General features: G+C 36.1%; 1 protein-coding gene across 4 annotated transcripts in view; it reads right to left on the bottom strand.

Annotated features, from left to right (window-relative positions):
• Nucleotides 1-5011: 5011 nt before the first annotated feature.
• The window catches only part of PCMTD1 (protein-L-isoaspartate (D-aspartate) O-methyltransferase domain containing 1), a 41493-nt gene continuing 21870 nt past the window's right edge, over nucleotides 5012-24634 (bottom strand). For 3 of the 4 annotated variants that reach the window (XM_027894093.1, XM_027894095.1, XM_027894096.1), the window contains exons 3-6: nucleotides 23482-23584; nucleotides 11923-12094; nucleotides 10423-10546; nucleotides 5012-7689 (exon numbers count right to left, since the gene is read on the bottom strand). In XM_027894093.1, the coding sequence (XP_027749894.1) occupies nucleotides 7319-7689; nucleotides 10423-10546; nucleotides 11923-12094; nucleotides 23482-23584 (770 nt within the window). In that variant the 3' untranslated portion in view covers nucleotides 5012-7318. Of the gene's footprint in view, nucleotides 7690-10422; nucleotides 10547-11922; nucleotides 12095-20027; nucleotides 20186-23481; nucleotides 23587-24634 lie in introns of those variants that run through there. The other variant, XM_027894097.1, reaches the window with a different exon arrangement.

Genomic DNA, 24634 nt, shown 5'->3' with positions numbered 1-24634 from the left:
TACTGTGACAGAACTAGATCTGTCTCAGCACAGTTGCTAGCACCAGAAGAAAAGGACATTGTGATTATTTTAATAGCAGTAAAAGGACAGTGTGTTTACAGAGAAACAGCCATTTTAGAATTCATTACTAAATCTCAAGTTACTATCATACTATTATCACACACCTTCTCGACACACACACATAAAAATGAGATATAATTCAGTGCTCAAAGGGAAAATAAATAGTCTGCCTAATTTTTAAACCAAGTTTCCTGAAGTGCGATAAGGTCATGGAGTTCCATGTCACTTTTAAAAATATATTTAATATTTAGAAAGTATTAAACAAAACCTAAAATCCTGGTTTCTGGATATGGAGAAGTCACTTAGTGCAGGTACTTAAAATGATGATCCTGTAACAGCTTTCTACAACAAATTCACACAATCTCTACTTTGGGGAGTGCCTGAGATCAGAAAAGCAGCAGCTTTGGAATGAAGCACTAGTGGTTTTCATAAGGAGATAGCTCATTACCCATTTCCTACATCTCAGCATGTTGCTTAGTGTCACTTGGTGCTATTTGGTCTAACAAGCCAGCCAACCTTTGCATCCATGCAAATCCTCACTCTAGCCTTTAAACATTCAGTATCTATGTCCTCTCTCTACTACAATAGTTTAGATATGTGCTGGGGTTTTTTTGTTTGGTTTTTTTTTTTTTGGTTTTTTTTTTTTTTTTTTTTTTTTTTTTTTTTTTTTTTTTTTTTTTTTTTTTTTTTTTTTTTTTTTTTTTTTTCCCCAAGAAAAGTTGAAACTGCATCCAAGCAAGATTTTTGCCAGTGCTTATCTCAGCACTGGCATCATTAGCAATGCTGAGATCAAGCTGTGGAAACAGTATGATAGATCTCTTATACCTTAAATATGACACTTGATTTTTTAGCCACCATTTCATATTTTGCCCAATTTTCAGAAAGTAAGTCAGCAACATCCAGAGAATATACACTCTCAGGACTGAAAAACTGCCTGTTTCCTGGACAGCTAGATTGGTTGTTGCTGCAAACACTGTAGGTAAGACCGGGATCTGTTTGTGGTACAGCCAGAGTATCTGGAATGAACAAAACTCTTGTCGGGGCCCTGAGCAGCAGAGCAGCAAGCACTGCTCCAAAGTGCTTTCCCTTGGGTTACCCCTCTTTCTCTGGGAAATGTGATATTGCTGGGGCCAGGCTTTAATGCCATATGCTTCGGAACATTTAATGTATATTTGTGTAACAACTTCCAGACCACGCCTCTGCTCCAAGCAGGAGATTAGCAACAGCACAGTAGAGAAGAAACAGCAGCAGCTGACTACTGCATCACATGGGTCTGTAGGTGATGCACAGGTATGGAGCGTGTCACACACGGCAGTTCACTGCACAGCCGTGCCTTCCTTACGTGCCCAAATGTCCAGTTCTCAACATATGGTCTCAAGCAAGCATTAATAGGGAAGTCCAAAACAATTCTGGCAGTTGAATGCATCTAATGCCCAATTACACAGCTAGCCAAACCGTTACAGACCCTTTTACAGCATGGTACCTTGAATATTTATGAATGAAGGGCTTTATCCACATCATCGGTTCTGGAATGGTCTTCGATTTCATTACAGCACACCCCAGAGAAAAAAACTATTATACTATAAACCTAAACCAAAAAATTCGGAAAATTATTTTGAATAATCATGAAGACTCTTCTGACATTTTCCAAATATATATATGTATCTAAGCAAGTTACTCAAAGAAGTATTTCACTATGAAAACATCAATGTAGATATTTTATTTCTGTCCTAACATTTGCCTGCACCCAGCTTGTAAGTCTCCCAAACGGCAATGCTGCCCTCTTTTGGTGTCCTTGATTAAACACAACAGTTTAGATAAAATTCTTCAGCACAGTAAAAAAAGCATCTTTTAAGGATGTACTACTTTATATTTGTAGAAAATAGACATGTCAAGTTTTGAGAAACACAAGCTATGACATACAAAATGCCACAAGTAACAGACTTAATTTTGTAGGCTGTTGATCTAAAAAGGGTGCTACTGTTAACAGGTTACTGTAAGGTAACGTTAAAGAATTTGTTAGATATGCAGCTAACAGTACAAAATCAGTGTTGCCTTTACTTACTACAGCACAAAATTGCACTGTGCCAGTTCGTAAAGAAAAAAAAAAAAAAGAAGGCCAAAACAATACAGTTAGAAAGATTAAAGCCAAGCATTTAAAGTGGTTAAAACACAGAGCAAAATCTCCCTTTAAGCTAACATTTACAAAGACTATGAATTGTACAGATCTGGGAAATGGCAGAAATGAAAGATATTGAAAGAGGAATCAAAACTTGTGGCTAATTTTATTATATAAACTGATCTGTCACTACTATTTACCAGTCACTTCCCCAGTAAAAATTCATCTCTCCTTCTTTATCCCTGCTCCTGCCCCAACCATGAAAAAATGCCTTTTGATTACAAAGTCAAAAAGAGAGATATGAAAGCCTGTTGTCATCCTTGTGTAGCCCTGTCACATACAGAACTGACATTGCCTGTGGCAGGACAAACACTTCTCTGCCTCCACAGTCAGCCTGTGATCTATACGTAACCTTTCACTCATGTTTACCTCTGCATGGTACAAGCTTAGTTTTATATAGGTAACAGTAGTATGTTGTTACTGTTGGCAGAACAGGGTATTTATCATTTTCACACAACGCTGTAGTGCAGAAAATGCTGCCCTGGTCTGAGAGCAGAGGCCCCGACAAGCAGGGACACAGCAGGCAACACAGGTAAGAAGATGCAGGCCACGCTTGGTACTGGAGATCCCACAGCTGTACACAGATCTGGAATAGCCAGATGCCACAAATGCAGACCTGAAGATTGATGGAACTAGTCTTAGGGATCATAAAATACAGTATCTAATCATATGCAGATTATCATACAGAGATAACCTGAATACAAGCTGGAGCTGCAGAACAATGAAGGAAGATGCAAAGAGCACATTATCCAACATCAAAATGATTCTCAAAGTGATCCCAAGAGGGGGGAGAAGGAACCAGCAACAACAACAAAATATTCCACCCACGGATAGCAAAGGCACAGAACTGTGTTATCCTCTCTAGCAGTTGCAAGCTGTGGTTTTAACACTCGGGAAACAAAGGGAGGTTGAACATAACTCCAGGAGAAGGATTAGAAATGAAATGTATGTGCTACAATTTTAATTGTATTACTGTAATAAAGAACTGCCATTTAACTCTGTATGTCTACGTGGCTGCAAGGAGCAGTTCTCTGCAAGGAGATCATCCATGACAGCACACTAGCAAACCCCAATAAATTATTTTTCAGTTGGGACTAAAAGGCTACCAACATGGCAAGGAAATGCTCAGGAAAAAAAACGAAGACAGCATTTAGCACGTACTGAGACACAGAGTTCTGCTCTCCGTTCTCTCATCACCCTATGATCATTACAGCTGGTCTCCAATGCATGGAGAAAAAGTGAGAGAAAATAATGCAATGCTTTCTGCAGTGCTTCTGCTTCTCTCCAGCACGGAAGTATTTTGCAAAATATTCTGGCAACATATTACACAGATTCGTAGCTCGCAGAAGAGGATAGAGCTTTAACAGGGACATGTAAGTTCCCTTAGGTCCCCTTTGAAAATCTCTTTAAAGCATCACAGAATACGAAGAGCGTCAATCAGAGGACTCCAGAAAGAAAACATTACCATCACATTGAAGAGCACCGACGAATCAGCATTAGATTCTTGCTTCCATACTGACCATAAACATGGTACAAGCCTGTGGCTAAAGAAGTCAGCTTTACTTGAACAGAGTAATTCAACAAGCTGAACACTGTGAAGCTACAAAGTGAAAAAGGCAGGCATTTGTCAAGCCATCCATCCAGATTTTACTGAAGGTAATTTTACTAAAAGATCTCAAGAAACACACGTCTTTAAAGCCTCACTGTTCCAGTTACACTCCAATGACCTTCTCAGAACAAGTTTATGGAAAATATCTCATACATGATTCAAGTGTTGTCAAAATAAGTAGCAGCTCATTAAAGTGAAATTCAGTAGACACCTCTAAGAAGAACAGAGCACACAGGTCCTTTATCTTTTATAATTGACTAGTAAATCACACAAAGCCTTCACTTTTACTCAATTACATGAATGATGGAAGGAAAACTCTTGAGGAGATACGGATTAATATTTAATGAGTTAAAACAGCTTTAATCAGAACACAGCCCATCTGATAACATTCTTGATTTGTTTTCAAGCTGACAGGTAATGATGCACTTAAAAAAGTAGTTTAGGGGAAAAAAAAAAGGTAATAAAAAATAGAGACTAAGTTGCCAGCACCTGAACAAGCAAAAGACAGTGCTCAGCTGAATAGAGCTGTTCAGATTCATTTCATTAAAAACTGCTTTCCAGTTTTTTGGGAGGCAGTTGCTGAGTTTTTCCTGAATGACATGGGATCAAAAATTCAGGTCATCTGGAAAGACTGCACTGATCTTGGGTGCTCCTCCAGACCAAGGAAGATAAAATCCCCTGGAAGTTTCAATTCATCCCATCTTCCTCACATTGACCACGATTACACCACTGTTCGTCAGCCCAGCCTACTCACCCTGTACCTTTCCTCTAACTGGTAATAAAATAAGGCTGTACCAAGAGGGAGTTTAAGTAGGAAGTGTGACTCACTAGTTGCTGCTCACCACCCTTGTGGCTCTTACCTCCAAGTTTTCCATATTTATTTTGACCCAGATAGCTGCTCAGCTGAGGACGAAAAAAAATCTCAACATTTGGAAAAAAACAAGCCATGAAACTGTTCTTTAGTATACAGCTCAATTTTTGCTTCTGGGCTCTCCAGCATCATGAGTAACATCTCTGAAAAATTCAAAATTTAGCAAGAAGGTGTATTTCTGAAATTCAAGAATAGCCTTTATTAAGAGGTAATTGACCTAATTATGAACAAACTGTTACCTGAATTTCCAAATAACTCAAAATACTTCCACAGAAACACAGAAATTCAAGCAAGCAGAAACCACAAAAAACATTTTATTGCAACAATGTCCCCATCATCAAGTGAGATGGCAAAAATTAAGTTTTAATTAATTTTGCGTTTCTACCTTTTTATTTATGTAAATATAAATTCAAGAGTGTAAAATAAATCCACATATAAAACACAGAAGAAACATTCTCTTTCAGTGACTCCAAAAAAAACCCCTCACATACTGAAGAATCATGACAAGTCATCCACTGTCCATTTTTCCAAGTATACAGCATGAAAGAATGCAGAAATTTATTCTCAAAAACCATCCTGTATAAAGTCCTTAAAGTACTTAAGTAATATTTAGTAATCTCATACTCTTGAGCTTATGGATGTAGATTCCAAGAAAAGGAGAGACAAACATCTCAAACTTTAGATTATTTAACCTCCAACTAAAATAACCCATTTAAAACAAGATTATGTTCAATTCTTACAGCTGAAGCATCACAATTACTTTATCAGTATCATTATTTTGGAAAACTATTTCTTACAAGGTTTTTCTGCTTTTAAAATAAAGTCAGAATATTTATTTCAAATACTTTTGTTTCCTTATACAGTAAATATATTGCGGAAAGTAACTCCACATGCTGGTACAACAGGCCTCCATGAAATTCCATTTAAACATTACTATGATGTACCTTAAAAAACAGGGACTACAGCATGAAATGCACCATAAAGAGTCAGTGTCATGGGATTGTGTCTTATCTTCCTTCTCGGACGCAAGAAAGTCCTAATGTATTTGGAAATCAATATTGGACTGCTAGACCATATGAATACTGGTTGGTTATAAACAATTGGACTAAGAGTATTTACTGCTTTAGAAAGATGGGATTATTCTGTTCTTTTTTTTTTTTTTTTACACATACAAAAAAAAGTGTCATCGTATTATAAAATATATCATACGGGATATTTCAATAGGAATGTTTTTCATTGGGTCCAAAAGGCAAACGTTTCCAATGATTGTGGCTTTTAATGCATATCATGCCAAGTTCTTAATAAACTGTTTACCCTCGTGGCTATATTACAACAGAATGAAGAAACTGAAATGGTAAAAGCAAAGTTAAAAATGAGAACTGCAAGTAACTTCACAACTAGAAGAGGAAAAATCATAGAGAGATTTAAATCAGCACTATTGTGGGTCCCCACAGCTTCACTGCTACTCTTAGGTTTCCAAAAGATGCATATGATTTTATAAATATTTTTGTGCTAAGAGCCATGCTCAGAAACAAAATACAGGCTAGCACAAGTCTACCTTCTTGGAGATGCATGTTAAGTATAAAATTCACTTACTAAAGTGCATTTGCTGAACAAATTCTAACTTCTACTATTATAGCTATCCCAATAAGCAATACAAACTAAACTTTGTTGTAATTCTATCTCTATTTAAAAGCAGTAAATATAGATGACTGCAATCTAAATTACAATCTTGTATTACCAAACTTTTTGACTCAATACTGTGAGCTGTAGAAATAAACAAAATGTACTGTCCTAAACTTCCCACAAATGAGGAATTGCCTCTAGTTAGAAATACTGACAGTGTAGAATGAAGTGTAAGCAGAGCTGAAGTAAGCATTGCTTTGCTTCTTATTCAATACGGTGTTTCTTTAAGGCTCTGAGAGAAGCTGTTAGTTGTCTCAAGATCTTTTGGCAAAAGATTAATGCAGAAGTAGCAGGGTCATCTGACATGGCAGAACTTGTATTTTCATATTTCACTAAAGCCAGCTCATTCAGTGTCTGTATACATTTATTGCACTTGTGTTGTTGGAATACATCTATACCAACATAGTAATAATGATTGCAACAAAGCCATAGTAAAATAAACTTTAAAAGGGTCTGATTTGGACATTAGAGGATAAGTGTCTGCATGTTTAAAATGTTTCCCTAATCATAATAAATACAGACAAATTGTTCATCAAGTCAGATGCACATTTTTAACCAATTATTTAGCATATATAAAATTTCACTCATCCTTTTATCAATACAAATCTGTTAGGGATCAAAAAAGACTTACCATGCAAAATATTGATTAGTGCTGCATAATGGAATATATATTTCTATCAGAGTTAAAACAGCATTTTCAAAATTTAAAGAAAATAGATTTTTAAAAAGGGATTCTACTGTCGAATGCAAGTCTTCCTTGTAGCAAAGACAAGATAGAGACAAGTTACCACTTATCGCTGTACTTCAGTCTTGACGAAGGACTAATGATAATTTGTCCACCTACTTCTTAATAAATGCTACATTTTCAAGAATAAAGGAACTATCAGTAGGCATTATTTCTACTTAAATCAAGTTATTTTTCTCTGTAATAGGTCAAGTATGCTTTTAAAGATTCAGGTAATGGTAGACTCATAATTTTTTCTCTCAACAGATTTCGAGGAGGCTCTTCTGGCTTCAAGGCCTCACTGTGATCTTTATCCTCCTCCTCTTTGCTATCATCTTCCATTTTTTCATCTTCTTCACTTTCTGGAGGCTGAGGAATTAGCTGATTACCAACAAACACATAGGTGTTAATCCTGCGCCTACGACATCTCCTGCGCTTGCGTTTTGGAGGAGCCTTCTGAGCAATACCCTTGGCTTTCATCTCCTCGTTTATGAAGTTTCTAAGAGTGCGTCTGATATATATTCGAGCTAGGTCCTGGAGGTTTCTAACAGCACATGGAGCTAAAATGAAAAAAAAGTAAGTTTTACTAAGTGAAATCTCCCTCTGGCAAAAAAAGAAAAACACTCCAAACATTAGCTGCAAGGCAGTAAGACTAACACTCAGAAACAATTGAAATTTTAGTATGTGATACAATATGCAAATTCAAACAAGGGTGGATAGAGTCACCTTGACAAAAACCCGTGTCACAGTTCGAGAAACAAAGAAGTCTTTTACAGATGTGCAAGAGAAGTAGGAAGCATAAACAGATTATTAAAATAAATTTAAGACATCATACAGCAAATACTGTTGCCTTTTAGCACCTGGCAAATCTTGGCACCTACTGCTAGCACTGTTAAGATGCCACAGTAGGAAAACAATTTCTACCCCTGAGTCACATTTGTTTAGGCACTGTTTTCTTCCACTCACTATGCTTTTCCCCTCCTACTGAATCTAAGTGATGAGGGGGAGACATGAGTGCTCCACAGTTGACCAACTGCATAAGTCACCCGTATCTTTGCAGCAGAAAAAGAATCAGAATTACTGAATTCCTGAAGGGAAAAAAACAAAACCACAAAAAAAAATTAACAAGTAAGAAAAAAGCCAAAAGCCTTATGTTTTCCAACGACAGACATGCAGGTGATAAAGTACTGCTGGGCTAGTGGACGCCTGCCCTAAATGAGCTACGGATGGCTAATTCCAAGGAAAGTAAACCCCAAAAAGCACATCAACCAAAGCTGCAGCCTGTTCAACTTTCTCCCTTGTCACTTTTCTTCCTGTACCAATTAGCATAAAATTAACGGGGACTAGAAGTTAGTGAAGAAATCATTTTGAAAATTACATTTCCAAAGATTCCATTCAGCTTAAAAAAAATGCCCTGATGTAGTTCAAACAAAAAATTGTTTCACACACTGATTTCAGTTGCAGGCTGATTGTTTTACCTGAGACAGAAAGAATGTTTAGGACTGGCATTACTGATGTCAGGTAATGCCAAAAGGTAACATAAAACAACCAGATTAATTTAATGCTAGTTATATGTGATTATATTCTATTTTATTCTGAAGACAACAGCATCTAAAAAAGTTTAAAGACAAATTAAGCTCCTCACAGTCAAATTCAAAATTATCACCTATAATTAGTAACTACCAGCAATTCATATTTCATAAATTAAGTCAAGGCCTAAAGCTCCTGCCCTTCTGTTCAGAAGTCCCAAGGACAAACAGAGGTAGCAAAAAAAGAAAAAAAGTTAACTTCTAGAAAGTTTAAAACTTGCTGTACTAAAAACAAAAAAAGAAAAGTCTCAAGAGGTAGGAAGGAGAGTTAAGAAGTCCTTCAGGGAAGCAGTCAGAAATTTTTTTTATTCAGGGTAATAGAAAATCTGAATACAGAACTACGCAGGAGAGACTCAAGTAACAGAATTAGCTTTAAGTTCCACAGATAATGCATTTAAGGCAAGCTGATCAAGGAATACAACTTGCTTGTGTTTGAAATTATAACATATTATTGTGCTACTTTTAAGCTCTGAATGCCTAGGGTCTTCACTATTTTCATTCTGAAAAATTAGGAATGGTGACAGAAAACTCTCTTCTGTTCTAGGGAATTAGACTGAATAAAATCACAGTAAGACCAATGTTTGACTACCCATCTCTGTATTTTGCTGTCAGGTTATCTACCACGGAGGGAATAGAGGAAAAAAATAATCTTGTATTAACAAAGCTATTTCAGGAAATTACTTCTTAGGTCTCAAAAAACCAAGTCTTAAAACAATCAACATTATTATTCCTGCAAATGAACAGACTACATAAAGGAGAAGATCTTCTACACTTTGTGCAAAAAAAAAAAAGTAAAGGTGAACTACCCTTGGCAAGCTCATACACACTCTCAAAATTAATAGCCAGATCAGAAGTTACAGTCAATGCAACCTGATCGGACAACCTCAACTCCTGAAGTTAAAAATATGCATAGGAGGCAAGAAATACGCAAAGGGGACAGTTCCCTTTGGTTACTGGTTAACAGGACAAATCAGGAGAGAAAAAACGTCATCTCTTAGGCTCTTTGTTGGGTTTATTTCAGTTCCCACATGCTACTGAAGCTCAGCGTTATTATTCTACTCCTAGCCCTGAGCACTCTGACAGAAAATTTAAACTTTACACCTTTCTCTACCATGTTTTTCCCCTTCCCCTTATCATCCCCCCTTACCGCCTTGGCAACAGGTATACTATCAAAGACTTTCTAAATACCTTTATTTATCTAAATACCTTTATTTACTCAGAGCATTGCAGCTAGAAAGCCAACCTCAGTGACTAATGACATACAGATAGATATTATATCTGTTGCAGACAGACACGAGCACACTCAGGTTATTAATATTCTATCATACCACAGCTAGAGTTTAGAGCTCTTCCTTCCATTTCAGGGGGAAGAGAAAATGTTTTTTCTGGTAGACTCTGAAAAAGATAGCAATATGACAGGCCTAATACTAGCTTACTACTTTATCTATACCTTGCTATAATAGAGAAGCTGAACCTAAAAGGAAAAGAAAGCGGAAGAAATAAACTAGAAACACTATCATTTTATTTCAGGATATTAACTGTTTAGCAACACAGAACTTGCACTGGGAGCACAAAAACGTATCAGTGAGCTACTGGTTTCCTAAACTGTCTCTGTGTGGCATAGTATCTCAACTTCCAGACTTCAACCATCAGGCACTGTAACAACCGTACAAGCCAAAGGGAGCGAGCACAAAAGACACTTACGCAGTCCCACAGTGTCATGTTTGCCGTTGTCATTTCTGTTTGGTTGCACTAGTGGAGCAAATGAAACAGCAAGGATATTTTTACTTTCCCAGGTGTTCTGTCCTGTTCTTAAGATTTGTGTAAGCTGCATAAAAACAAAACCAAAATAAATCAGTGGTTACAGTTTTGTCGTACTCGATACTATTCAGACTGGTGTTCAAACACCAACTACTGTTTTGTTTTGCCTCAAAATTAAATTATTAGGGCTGTTTTATCAACAGAAAGGACTTTGATACTCCTTGAAATATTAACCTGGTCACTAGAGTAATGAATAAGGCTCTTTGGTCATGGGAAGAGATGCAGCTGGAAAACTAAGGCCCAAGGTAAGTTTTGTTTTCTCTCATTTTTCCAAAAGATCAAAGAATACTTTAATACTTTAGATTGTAAGCAGCCTCTGGAGTCCTACCTACTCCTTGAACAAGGCCACTTTCAAAGTCAAATCAGACGCTTTTCCGATTATGTTAAAAACAATCTAGTACTGAGATTCCCTAATCTGTCTAGGCAACCTGCTGTAGAGTACAAACCTTCTTGTTACAAAAACCTGTTTTCCTCTCTTGCAGGCAGAAAGCTCCGTTGCTGCCATTTGTAACAATCTTTCTATATGCTCTGCACCTGTGAGGAGAACTGGATTCCTGCCTACCAGGCAAACTCTCTACCCCTTTAGGAAGCCAAATCAAAAATTAAACATTCCCTTAACTGTGTCTCTGCAGGCCACGGTAACCCAGATCTTTAAACTGCTCCTCACACTTTATATGCTCTAAGTCCCTATCTATTTGTATGTAACTAGCATGCTTATCAACAAGCATTTTAGTAATTATCTGCATTTAGGAGGCTATCAAGTCACATGATCTGTCTTTCTCAATTTCCCTATTAGTAAAACAGGGAGAATAATACTTACTTTTGTAAAGCCTTTTGAGGTCTAAGGATGAAAAGTGATAAAAGTGCGAAGCATTATTAAATAATACACCTGTCTGAAAAGCGTTAAATCTAACATGGAAAAGCAATATTGAAAACTGCTGGAAATAAAGTAATATTTTTCTTCCCTTTTTTTTCCTCCCCTTACAATCTCCCACTAATCATAGTTATTTTGTATTTCTCTGAAGTTAATTCTCCTGGTCCAGAGGGTGGTTTCTTTGTTTTGAAGTACTGACTGAAAATGTCTGTGTGGCAGAGAGGTTTCAAAGCAGTCCTGAGACTGATGTAATACACAGGAAATAGTATGAAACAGACTTTGTTAGAAGCAGGATATTGATGCTTTCCTACACATTTAATGGAAAAGTTCAAGACTTCATTAAAAAGATTAATATCTGCTGAACTGCAACAATACACTGAATTAAGGTGGTATTAGTTGAACATTAACTTAGTCAAATATACATTTTAAAGCATTCCTTAAATTATATATTTCTTAAATATATAGTTCTCATACTAGAAGATTAAAAGGGTAAATTGTCACTAAGTCACCTGATCTTCTATAGGCATTACTAAAATGCCTCCAACTTTCAATAAAATTTTCATGTAGTTTTCATGGTCTTTCTGGACTCCAGCTCCACAGTAAATCCGGTCATACTGATGACTGTCTGAGGCTATTTCCAAACAATTACCAACCACAAAAGCAGGTTCACAGAACTCAAATCTAAGGGGAAGAAGAAAAAAAAGAACAAAGAAGGGACACATTTCAAATCAGGATTTTTAAGATAAATCAGTCCAGATAAAGACAGAAAAATATTTTTCATATCTTCCCTTGTATCATAAAGAAAGATTAAATACATATTTGAAAAGTCTGTATTAAGACAGTGCTAATTTGTAATTAATAGTTTTTTCCTGCCACATCAGGGACCACCAAAGAAATACTCTTGTGCAGTTATAATTATGTATTATGCAAAACAGAAGAGGCCTTAAAGCATCACCTTCCTAGATGGTCACCTACCCTCTGGGAAATAGATTTGTCAACAAAAATCTTAAGTCATATGGTAGAAGTGCCATTCAAATAGTACATTTATCAACAATGTGAGATATCCAGGCTGTTGAATAAACACTGAAGTTTTATTTCCTAATCGCTCCCCTCAATTTTTTATAAGTTAGGTTTTTTAAAAACTCATTTTCCTCTACCTCCAAACTTTCCACCTTAAGCCCAATCCACTTTATCCCGCAAAAGAATTTAATGGAAAATTCTGACATTTTTTGACCACACGCAAAGCAAAAAGTGATTGATTATCTCAGAAGCATCTGTTCTCATTTTCATTAGCAAATGAAAGCTGTACAACTCCTTTTTAGCGCACCTAACTCTTTGTCACTGCGTAAAATACCAAAGGACAAATGTCCAGGGTAGTACTTTATTGCTAAAGCTGCATGTATGCTCCACAACACTGTTATTTTCTGACATTTTTAAAATCTCTGCAGCATGTTACTGCTCCAGCTATTAATACCATAATAAAACTTACAATTTTGTAAAAAAACTCCTTCAATTAATAACTTTATGTCTTCCCCAAGTATATTTAAGAAGAGAGGTTACAAAGTAGCTCATAGAAAGGACTTATAGTTTTCTTAAGAAAAAATATTAAATAAAACCCAATACTCTTGCTGTTGCATGAAAAACTTCATAAACTTCATCTGGCAGTATTCAAGTCCAATGCATCTCAAACATCATCCTGAAGGAATGACTTTTTCTAAAAACATCAAATACATAGAGCCATTTTATGAACTTTATAGCTGACTGTCAAAGGAAAATATTTTTTTTGCTTGGCTAGCATTAGCAAATCCCAGTATACCACCTGACCACATTCAAATCAATATTTCTTCAGTTACAGCAAAAGTTAGCAGCTTTCACTGCTTAAGGCTGAAGCCTATGAGGGTTGGCTGACTTTCTGATCTACAGTGTTACCATTAACAAATCAGGAAGTTGAAGTTTTTGCTGCAAGTATATTTCCCCTCCAAGATGGGATGCTTGATCTTGAAACTAATGCCATGCCTCCTTCTTTGACTAGGCATAGCTAGACACCAGAACCCTTTAGCAATTATTGCATAGCTCTCTCTCACATGTACTGCTTACGGTCAACCATCCATAATCTTCCAAATCCAGAGGAAAAAAAAAAAAGAAAGCTACAAACAACACTGGCAGATTAAAGAGAAAAAAGGGAGAGGGAGGAGAGTGGAGATAAAATGCCTTTTTGCACCCAACTGGAAAGCTAGCCCAGCCTGAACTGTGGTTGAAGTGATTTCAGATTAGCACAGAGATGTAGAAATACATTAGAGACAAGCTTAAATGCTGGGAAGAAAAAGAAATCCAAGGCATTGATCACTTTGCTGAAGAAGCAATGACATTCTGTAAGCATTTGGGACTAACGTGTTTTCGTGTATTTTCTACATTCTACCTACAGGTCAATCAGGAAGTTCCTGATACAGCTTTCATTTCAGGTTGCCTACAGTTTAAATCAAGCATCACCACATTAATTAATTTGAAGATTTGAGCGAATTACCTTTGTAGGCTTCAAAAGTAAAACAGGAAGAGGGTGAGGGGGCAGGGAGTAAATGAATATGGTACTTTTCTAAAATGCAGTTTAAACCTTGAGACAGCATCTGATTAGTTTTAGAAAAATGAAGACAGCCCGCCTGCCTAACCCCACAGCTTTCACAACTTCTGATCTTCTCAGAATGCTCCCATAAAACCCATCAAGTTTATTTGCAGACAATCACAAACTGTTTTCCCTATTAGAAACCACCCTAAAAGCTCACGAAGCAAGTGGTCAGACCCTCTTAAAACAAGGAAGAACACAAAACTCTACAAGGAATCATAATACAAGACAAAACAAAGCCCCCCAAAAAAACATCCCCTGGACACAAAATATTCTGTAAGTGAGCTGTGGATGAAAATCTACAGTTGTCTTGATAAATACAGTAAAAGTTGAGGAGAATTCCTTATTTAGTTCCATGCCTTGCAACCAGTAGGGCACAGAAAGCAACTTCTAATCACACACTTACACGAATGAAGTGGGTTAAGCACTAAAGACTTTTCTACGGGCACTTTAAATTGGCTGGACTGTGTTCCCCCCCACGTTGTTAGCACAACTTTGTAGAGACACAAAGCTCATGACCAAAACAGCCATTTATTTATTAGTTCATTTACTTCAAAAAATACCTTCTTCCTCCATATAAGTTTTATTTGGGGTTTTTTATAAAACTTTAATAAATTTTTCACCTAGTGGTTCCTGACAGACTCATTTCCCACAGCAAAACTATACACTGTGTGGACTAAGTTACATGTAATTCCTGCAGACACCTCTTCAAACCATGTCAAGATGAAAAACAAAGAGGTCTACTCAGCTCACCTAGCCATGCAATGCTCACACATCACTGGCCTGCATGCTAGCATGTAGAAAAAAAGGGAAGGAAAAGGTCATAAACTGTCTCTGGTAACAGCAAAGTGACTGTTCAAAAAGCAACCCCTCTTCATTTGTGTTTCTCACAGAACCAACTGCTTGGTGTGTTAGAGCATGAGAATGAGCAGTGACAAAATACCAGAAAGAAAAGCATACTGAGTTCCTAGATACTGGAGTATCATGGAATTGTCAAACCTAGTCACATTATTCAACAGTGACTGTTACTGCTTCCATGTAATGTACATCTCACTAGTGATGCAGCAAGACTCTTTCCCAGTGCCCTGAATCTTAAGACAAATCTGATTTGACAAATATACATGCACCTCTGAACCACAAAGACCCAATAAAGGCATGTACCATTTTCTCATATTTCTCTAATCTAGTAATTTGTGATGACCTTCAAACACAGACTGAAATAAAATTTTGGAAAAGGGTTCTACTAACTTGCCCAAATAATTTTTTTTTAAAAAAGTACAGTTTAGTTTGGTTCTACTCAAGTATAAAAGACCCCATTAATTGATCAGGAAATTATCTAAAACTTGAAATACAAAGGTTCGGTGAATACAAGGAAGTTGATTGTAAGAATACCTACCAAAAGCTTCACAAGCTTGTGAGTCTTCCAGTTTAAAAACAGCATCAAGGATATTAGGCAAAGTGCCATTTTAAAACATCGAATTCTTTTAGTCCTAATAATCACTATATCCAAAAAGTATATTTTATTCTTATTGTTCCTGTTGCCTCTGGGTTATCAAAACAGATGAGATACCACATTCCATTCTGTGTTACAAAGTTATCTTTTATTAATGGTATTGATAAAAACAAAATTGTTAATGCTTTAACATGCAGTATTGGTAAACACATAAGATACCTATCAAGATGAGGTAGTATTTCACTTAAATCTTTGTTTCCAAGCTAAAATGGAACTAAGAAATGCCAAGTATTCTTTACCATTTGTTCACCTCTACTAAAGAGTGGCTTTACAAAACCATTATACTGACTGATAACACAAAAAATCCCACTAATTTCATGCATCAGATACCAAAAGGAAAGGGGGGAAAAAAAAGCAGTGGAACAATCCAGAGAAGTTTTAGTCACATTAGGTTCTTCAGCTGAATATGGTATCTTGATTACAAGAGAACCAACAGCCAATAGAACAGAAATTAAGTTCCCATTACAGATAATACAGCAATAGAAAATCTGTTTAAATGAGCACTTGCCATAGAAAAAAATTAAGCACACACAGATCACATGTAGCAATGGCCCAAGATAACCAAGCAGTTTCAAGCATTTAAAACATCTGTTGAACCATCTGCTTCCACCTTTTCCACTGGATGAGCATCTCAAGTTCACAGTCAACATAGTCAAAGTACTCTTCTTCCAGCTCAATGTAAAAATAAATCCGTAGAATTTAAAGTGAATTTGTGCCTTTGCTGCAGAAGCTTAAGTAAATGATCAATTAATAGACTGTAACTGCTCATGTTTTTAAGTTAGATTACCTAGAGATATCAACACAATAAAGTATTATTACTGTAATAAAATTAATAACCATTAAAAACACAGCAAAGAAGTAAGTTTGTTGCTCTTGTATCCATATCCACCAATCTAGTATTTGTGTCATAGTAAAATATTAATTAAAAACCTGAGAGTATAGTAAAGTAACCCATCCTAATAACAGGGATTTCCTTACAAGGGGATTAACTGGTTGGTCCTACTACGACACCCACCCACAAAGCCTACCTTTAATTACTTCCAGCTCTGAATATGTACAAGACACTTCTTGGTCTAAGCTCTTCTACTTACACAACCTTCATGAATGTAGGATGTTATCCTGATGTCTCTTGAAGATGAAACTAGGTGCAAGAATGCACAAATTGTCTCCCTTTTTTCTTTTAAGTGGTAAGCATACTTGATTCTTTAAAAAGGAACAAGTTCAATAAAGGTGGAGAGAAAAATATTACATAATTTGAAGGAAAAAAAAAGCCAAACTGTCAGCATCCACAGATCTGTATCTGAGGGAAACAATAAAACATGTTACAAGATGCTTAAAAAAGCCAATACTAGGGAACCATTAAAACTACTTATACCTATTCTTTGCTAAGAGAAGAACTAAATTACTTCTTTATACCAGCACCATTCCTGGTACATTTTACACCTCTCAGCTACTACACTCGTATCAGGCCATCATCTGACAGTACACTTCTGCCTATCCTTGCATTAACTAAACACACTTGTATCTCTCAGCTTGCTGTTCACATCCCTTATAGAAAGAAAATCCATTTCAGTATGAATTTAGCATGCTCTTTTCCCATCCACACTCATTTCCTCTAGCTGGTCAACTCAAACCCTCTAAAAAGCCTGACATCTCATTCAGTACCATCAAGCTGCTTCAAGTAATTCCCTTCTAATAGGAAATATATTTAAATTTATTTAAATTTAGGGCACAAAGGACTACTGTTCAGCTTTAATGATGTATAAGAAAAAGCTGGCAACTTGTTAACATTTGTCATTTGAACTACAGTGACACTACATTAGAACAAAGAATTTCACACATAACTCTTTGTGGGAAAAAAACCCATAACATATTTTAATACATATTCCAAACCAGAATAGTAAATCCAGCATAAGAACTCATGGAATTAGCTTCATATCAAATTCCCCTTAAATCATCAAATACATTAATAACCAGACACTGAAATTAATGTGCAAAATGTGTAGAGTCTGAAAATACGTGATAAAACATTAAACAATTTTTGTTACTATGACAAGGAACTAACACTTACTTCTGTCCCACACTAATACATTGTTGTCCTAAGTCTAATATACTGCTGTCTATACTTTCCAAAAAGGGACTCTCCAGAATGGTGGAAGAAGGGAGTAAAAGAGGAAATAAAAAAACCCACAAGTTCTGGTAAATTTGCTGGTAAAAAGAATAAGAAACAAAACCAAAATCTGGTCTGTAGAGCTACAAGAGTTGTCAAGGAAGTTCCTGTGGTTATTCGAAGACACAGACTAAGAAGCTACACCATTTAATCTAGAAAGGTCTGGCTTCTTTGTCCACTTGCATTAAAAAGACAATCTCAGTGCTTCTCTTATACCAAACAAAAACTTCATAAATCATTAATCTTACTCCAGGTATTCCTAGAACCTGCTTAAAAACTAGTGCATTCAACTGAAAGAAGCTCTGAAGAAGTTTTCATATCATTTAATCAATTTTTCAGGTTTTGAAACTTAACTTCTTTGAAAACAACAGATGAATGTCAATATTCACATGGCTTTGTGTGACATAACATGGCACAGGAACATGCAACAGCATGAAATACTTTTTGATTCCTATGGCTCATTAGCTTCTCTTATTTTACTTGACTGCAAGAGTGCTTTAGAGCTAACATCAATCAGATTTAAAGGTGCTTCTCACATATTGCAGGAAAAGGTTTTTTCCACTTGTTTCCCCATAAATACTTTCCTTGATATATCCTCTCAGTGATGTCTATTTAAGATTAAATCACTAGCTAAGAAACTTAAAGTCTGCACCAGCTAATAGGAGAAAACAATTTTTAAAGATTTTTAATTCTTTTCCGATGAAGTGGGGCAATAGCAGGGCAAGATGGCAAGCTCGTTCTGCATTTTATCTATTTCTTTCTTTCTCCATTGTTCATCTCAGTTATATATTTTTCCAAGTTCTTTAAACTAGTCTTTGGTTCATGTATAAACACGTGTTTTTCTATTTCTAGCATGTTTTGTTGGAAAGTTACACACATTTCAACTACTATTGTTGACACCTTCTGCATGTACACTACAGAAATTAGAAAAAATTATATTATATTATGATAAGCTGCCATTATAGACTTTAAGTCCATTGCATCCAATTGTAATACTAATTTTAATCATAACAGTAATAGCCAAAAGTAATGTTCTTGAAATATTTACTCAGTAATTTTGCCTTGAACATCTTTTTGAGCTTCCAGGTAAAGCTGTAGGGACAGTGAGAAATCTGTATCTCCTGTATTTGTCATTTCCATCTCTGAATAAAATTTTCTTGGTTCTTCTCAGCCATCTTGTTTAAAATTTCTGATATTCTCATCAGTTTCACTGATTAGACCAAAGCTCATTATTCAATTACTTCTGAAGAAAAAGTCAAACACTGGTTCCTAAAAATGCTTGATTAATGTCACTCTCCCTTCAACACCAGTCTACAAAATTTAAATTTCATGAGATACCATATCTAAACCTTGGTAAAATTAAAAATGATACTGAAGGAATACTTTTCATCAATTCCACAGAGAATTTTAAAAAAAGTTAACACACACAGGGTAGCAAGAAAAAATTTCTATCACTTCAGTTTATTGTCAAGGTCCTTTTTTTAACTGAAGCATAAAAATGGTTTTACACTGTGGGGTTTTGTAAAGCAATAGTTTTTATCGGAACCAAGTATCAAGTGTTGTCATGACTTGTTTTAACGTATCAAAGAATTCTAAATACTATCAAAATTTGTAGCAATCAGAGACTTCCAATGAAAGGCAGTGTCCACCATGGGATTTATTCTGAAAATACATTTCATGTGTGGTTCTGAGGGGGCAAGAACATTTAGTTTTTCCTCAGACAAGAGCAGATGCAACTGGGATTTTTACAGCCTTCTACTCTAAAAGTCATAGGATTAGAAGCAGTACTTCTCTAATATCTCTAAATAAAAAAATGGATATACGCCAAATCCTTATTTTCCTTTCCTTTTTGTTTAACATAACCTCTGGCACCAAAGAATCCCACTGGAATTCCTGTAGTCTGTGTTGCCCCAGTGAGATTAAACCTCAACAAGAATTTACATAAAAGCATTATTTGCACTATTTGAAACCAAGTTATCAGTATGATTTGAACCGAGAAAGCTGTGAGTTTTGGAGACGCTTTGCTTTTCCTGCTTAGATTTTACTGCAATCAGTAGCCAGCTGAGAAGTAGGAAGGAGCTTTACTTTTCTGTGTGTAGACTAGGAACTTTGCCTTTCAAACTTACTTTAATTAAAAAGCTGAGCCTTCAGAATCCTACCAGGAGCCTTAAATTTCAATGAAGACAAATATTCTGACGGAAGATACGGCTGACTATTCTTTAATGCCAAGACAATCTACTACACGATTCCAGGAAGAAGTTTCACCCAAAACAGTTATCCCAAAATCAGTACTAGGGTTCTTGTCACTTACCATTGAAGTGGATTCTTTTGATCCTGAGAAGGGTTGGTGATTTTCTCTCACAGCAGGGACTTCAACAGCTTACCCAGGCTGGGTTTTTGATAAGGTGCTAGAAGATGGGCAACCTAGCCTTGCCCTGTGGCTCTCTCTCCGAGCTGGATATTCTAGGTCTAGAAGTTGAATGGGAGCAGAAAAGACAACACATTCCCCTTCAATAAACAGGTGAAGCGGGGCCTGAACATATGTGTTTTAGATAGAGCCTTCTTAAGGAATGCTTTTTTCCCCTTAATTGGCATGCACTCTCTGAAGATTTTAAGAATGAAAGAGAGCCTTATGTGTACTTCAGACTCAAAGAATTTTCTTTAGTCTATACCTAAAATCCTGATACCTTAACCATCATGACACTTTCAGATGCTTTCAAGATGGAACTCCTTCTATGCTTCTACTGTCAAACATATGTCAACAAGTAAATCAAGGCAGCATTTCATCTCTCAGAATGCACAACTCCACCTCCACTTACAGGAAAATTATTTTTATAGATTGGTGGGATATGGATACAGATACAAGCAATTTCTGGAATTATCTGCCTTTCTGAAACAGATATCTGAAAAACTTTTCTTCTGATGAACAGTTAAAGAGGCCAAAACTGAGATATAACCAACTACCAGAGGCAGACAACCCTCACTTTAAGTCAAGAGAGTGTCTCAAATCTTTCTGGATATGCTAAGTTTACATTATTTCAAGTCTCTGGTCAAGCTTGAACCACAGAGAAATAATTTTTTTAATACAGTTCAACAACATTCTTACCAGGAATAAAGTTAAAAAGTTATATTATACCACACAACACTGGATCATTCCCCCACAAAAATGGCATCAACACAGTATTTCATCTTGCTTTATCAGGCGAAAACCCATCTAAAATCATCATGACCCAGCTCCACGAAAAAGTCAGATGCAAAACCAATGGCCTGTTGGTCTATGCAAAGGAACAACAAAATTCCCAAGTGTTTACTCAGGAACAAAGTTGAAGTTTTCCAATACCTACCCATAAGGTTAAAACCCTGGTTTACGTTTCAAAAGTAGAATGCTTAAAACATTCAGACCAGCCTGTAGAAAACCATACCCTAAAGAGAGAATGCAAGGAAGCAGCAAAGCAAAGCTTTACTGAATTCCTCACCCACGTATCTCTGTTACTGCCAGGAAAACAGAACATGGTCTCTGTGCTCATTATGTCCCCCAGGTGCCTTGCTAGATGCTGCTGTCCAAGTGCAAGGTATTTTTCACTCACTCACACACACACACACACACACACACACACACACACATTCACTCAATTACCTTCATTCATACCAGTGCGCCATAAAATCTGTTTTCAAACAGTAAGGACCCCTCCTAGGGATATACCAGAATTCATCAGTAGACAGATATCGCACATATCTTCCTTGGGTGGTATTTTGTCCAAATACTAAGCCGATCAAAGCAGTAGTTAAGTTCAAGATGCCACAGCGCACAACTTTGCGTAAGTATCTTTCATTTATAAATGAAGATACCAGAAAATACTGTAACAAGAATCAAAACCAGACTTACTGAGTCAGAACACATTACTTTTAGAGTCAGCTTAAAATTCAAGACATGATGTTAATATAGTATAAAAGAATACAGAAGAACCCTGTAACAGAAAAAAAAAGCACACCATCTTCATTAACTACATTAAAATACAGAGTATTTACAAAGAAAGCAGTTAGACAGAATCAGCTATGTAGACAACTTAAAAATCCCCCCCCAAAACACAAAATCCAACCAGCCAACCATTATCATGTCAGCTGCAGCGCAGCTGTTACCAAGTAGATTTGTATCACAAAGTCCTTTCACAAAAGTATAATTTTTGTTAGGTTGGTGAGGAGTCTTACTTCTTTTAAACACTATACATATATAACACTGACATTCACCTATATCAAGTTTAACAATTTTGGTTTTCTCCAGTTCTCACATTTTTTAAAGTGTAACCCCCACTATTCTGCTATTCATTTACAAAAATATCCTAATCAAATTTACCATAACAAAACTTCCTTGCTACCCCTTCACTCAATTTCCCTTTACTTCTTGACATAATCATATTACCTGATTCGAAAGACATTCCAATCAAACCCAGCTTTTTGTATGTCTCAGTACAGACACCTACATAAATGCAAAAGTACAGGAATATTTGTGCAGGAATTGACTAGCTAGCAGGTACATCCAACTCAATACAGCACCATTCAATACTACTTAATGCAGTATTCATAATGATCACATGAGACTGTATTTCACACACATTTTTTTAAGACATAGAAATTCTGGCTTCTGTTATACATTAGGCTCAATCAACATAAATGGTTGTATTAAAACAACAGTAATGAAACATATGTATTTTCTCCTACATAGTTTCATTTATTCTACTGGGATAGTAAAATAATCTAGCCAATAATCTAGCCAATATTACAATTACAGAACTGACTTCAGAACCAGGTAACACAGAGATGGATACTTTTCTGTTACTTAGGACCATAAAGCGGTCAGACTCAAGCTCCTGAAGTTTGCGGTAGAGAAAAAAGGAGACTGAGCTCCACCCAACACAACCAAAAGTGTGGCAGCTATAAAGTTCATCACACAGGAAAAAGGATGGCTGGAAGAAGTGGAGGACGTGCAATTCTTAGGCTACTCCTACAATTCAAAAGCTTTTCTCCATTTCCAGAAGCTACCTTATAATCACTGTTGGAAAATTTACTGCCCACAGGGAAAGAAGTTTTCATGAAGAACAGCCCTAATCAGAACCTTGCTCTCCCTTCCACAGAGGCAGAAGTGCCCAAGATCCAGATGCTTATGGACCAACTTAAAACAATGAGAAACTGTTAAGTAGGTAGGAGCAATAAGGTTCAAAGCCCTGTAGCCCAGAACTATAACCACAAGTAAAAGTGAGTAGTGTTATGAGCGTAGAGGAATCCTCCTAAGTCCATCTCTTCAGGGAGTAAGCATGAAGATAAAAAAATTTACTCATTTATGTCCAGAGCAACAGTGGTAGATTAGAAAAAATTAACGCTGCAGAGAGAGATGATGCATAATTATACAATAAATACTTACTTAATGGATAAAAATTACTCTACACATGCAAAGACACCTGGACATCATGCCACTCTCCTAAGAACATTTACATATATGTGCAGGTACATACCTGTGTTTGTGTACGTGTACACACCACCAAAACACAGAAATCCACTTTGTTAAGTACTGTACAGCAGAAATACTACCATACTTCCGAAGAGTGCTTCCTTAAGCCTCAACTTACCTCATGGAGTCACAAACTGGAAGCTTTACTTTGGTCATGTGGTGCCATTCTTCTCTTGTCCCTAAACTCATAAGCAATGATGCACTGAGTTTAAAAACAAAAATGTTGTCGCAAAGTGAGCTAGACAAATTAGATACTTACTTATCAAAGCTATCACTATATTTTATGAAGCTCTCCAATTTTTCCTTGGCATATTCTACCACATCTGAATGAAGTTCTATTCCATGATTTATCCCAAAAGGCCCTGTAAATAAAAACAGTATGGTGTTTTTTGTGGTTTTTCTTTTTTTTTTTCTTTAAGCATAGCAAAACTGCATGGAACAGCACTATACTTTTCATCTGTGAAAACATTAGAAATACAAAAACCAAAAATCTACCAACACTGCTAGACAAAGTTATTTTTTGCATCTGCATTACCAGTACTTTAGAGGAAGGTAAAAGGTCAAAGGTTCACTAAAAGAACAGGGACAGAACTGTGGCAATGGAATGAATTTTCTTCATAAGCATGCAGAAAATGAAAAAAAAAAAAACCACATTGACTACACTGAAGTAAGTCTGTACAAATTCTTTTCCAACATATTACTTACTTGGAACACAACAATTAAAAAAATTTAGTCTGTATTTTGTTATTTAAATTTTTAAGCTTTCTTATGGCAAAATTTTCATTTTTGACAACTCAGAGATTAGATATTATATCCCTTAGCCCTATCTGCTCTTCTATTTTGCAGTTTGCAAAGTCAGAAGTCTGCTTCTAATTTACAGTTATAAAATAATTAATTTCCACCTAGAACGTTATGGTCACTCATCACAATCACAACACTGCTTTCCTGTGAAAAGGATAATTCCAAGTAAATCTGTGTGCCAAAAGTTAATGCTATTTTTCAGGACGAAGAAGAAATCATGAGACAGTATTATGAGGATTATCCACATCAGGAAGGAATCTGAATCAGAGAGTCATATTTGCTGTGAGGATTCTAAATTTAACATGCACTCATAGCCCAGGGACTTTAGTCACTGGAGCATAGAATTGAAAAAGGGAGAGGAAGGGGAAAGAAGGGGAAGTAAACATCAATAAGATTAGACAAAACTTATATTTATATCCTCTACTGCATTCTAAATCTTTCCTAAATATTTAGCTCAATGATGTTACTCCAATGAAACAATTCAACTTGTCTTTTCTAGGACACGGATTAACAAAACAGGCCTAGGGTTAGTAAGAGAGGTTTCGTTTTACTGCAAAAAGAAATACTGCATATGCCATTGAGGTGATCAATAACTGCAATTCTTAAAATAG

The sequence above is a fragment of the Empidonax traillii genome, unplaced genomic scaffold, assembly GCF_003031625.1.
Source record: "Empidonax traillii isolate 1590-97213 ecotype Southwest subspecies unplaced genomic scaffold, ASM303162v1 scaffold416:size516265, whole genome shotgun sequence".
NCBI lineage: Eukaryota > Metazoa > Chordata > Aves > Passeriformes > Tyrannidae > Empidonax > Empidonax traillii.
Note: the sequence above shows the minus strand (reverse complement) of the source record. Positions and strands in the feature narration are given on the sequence as shown.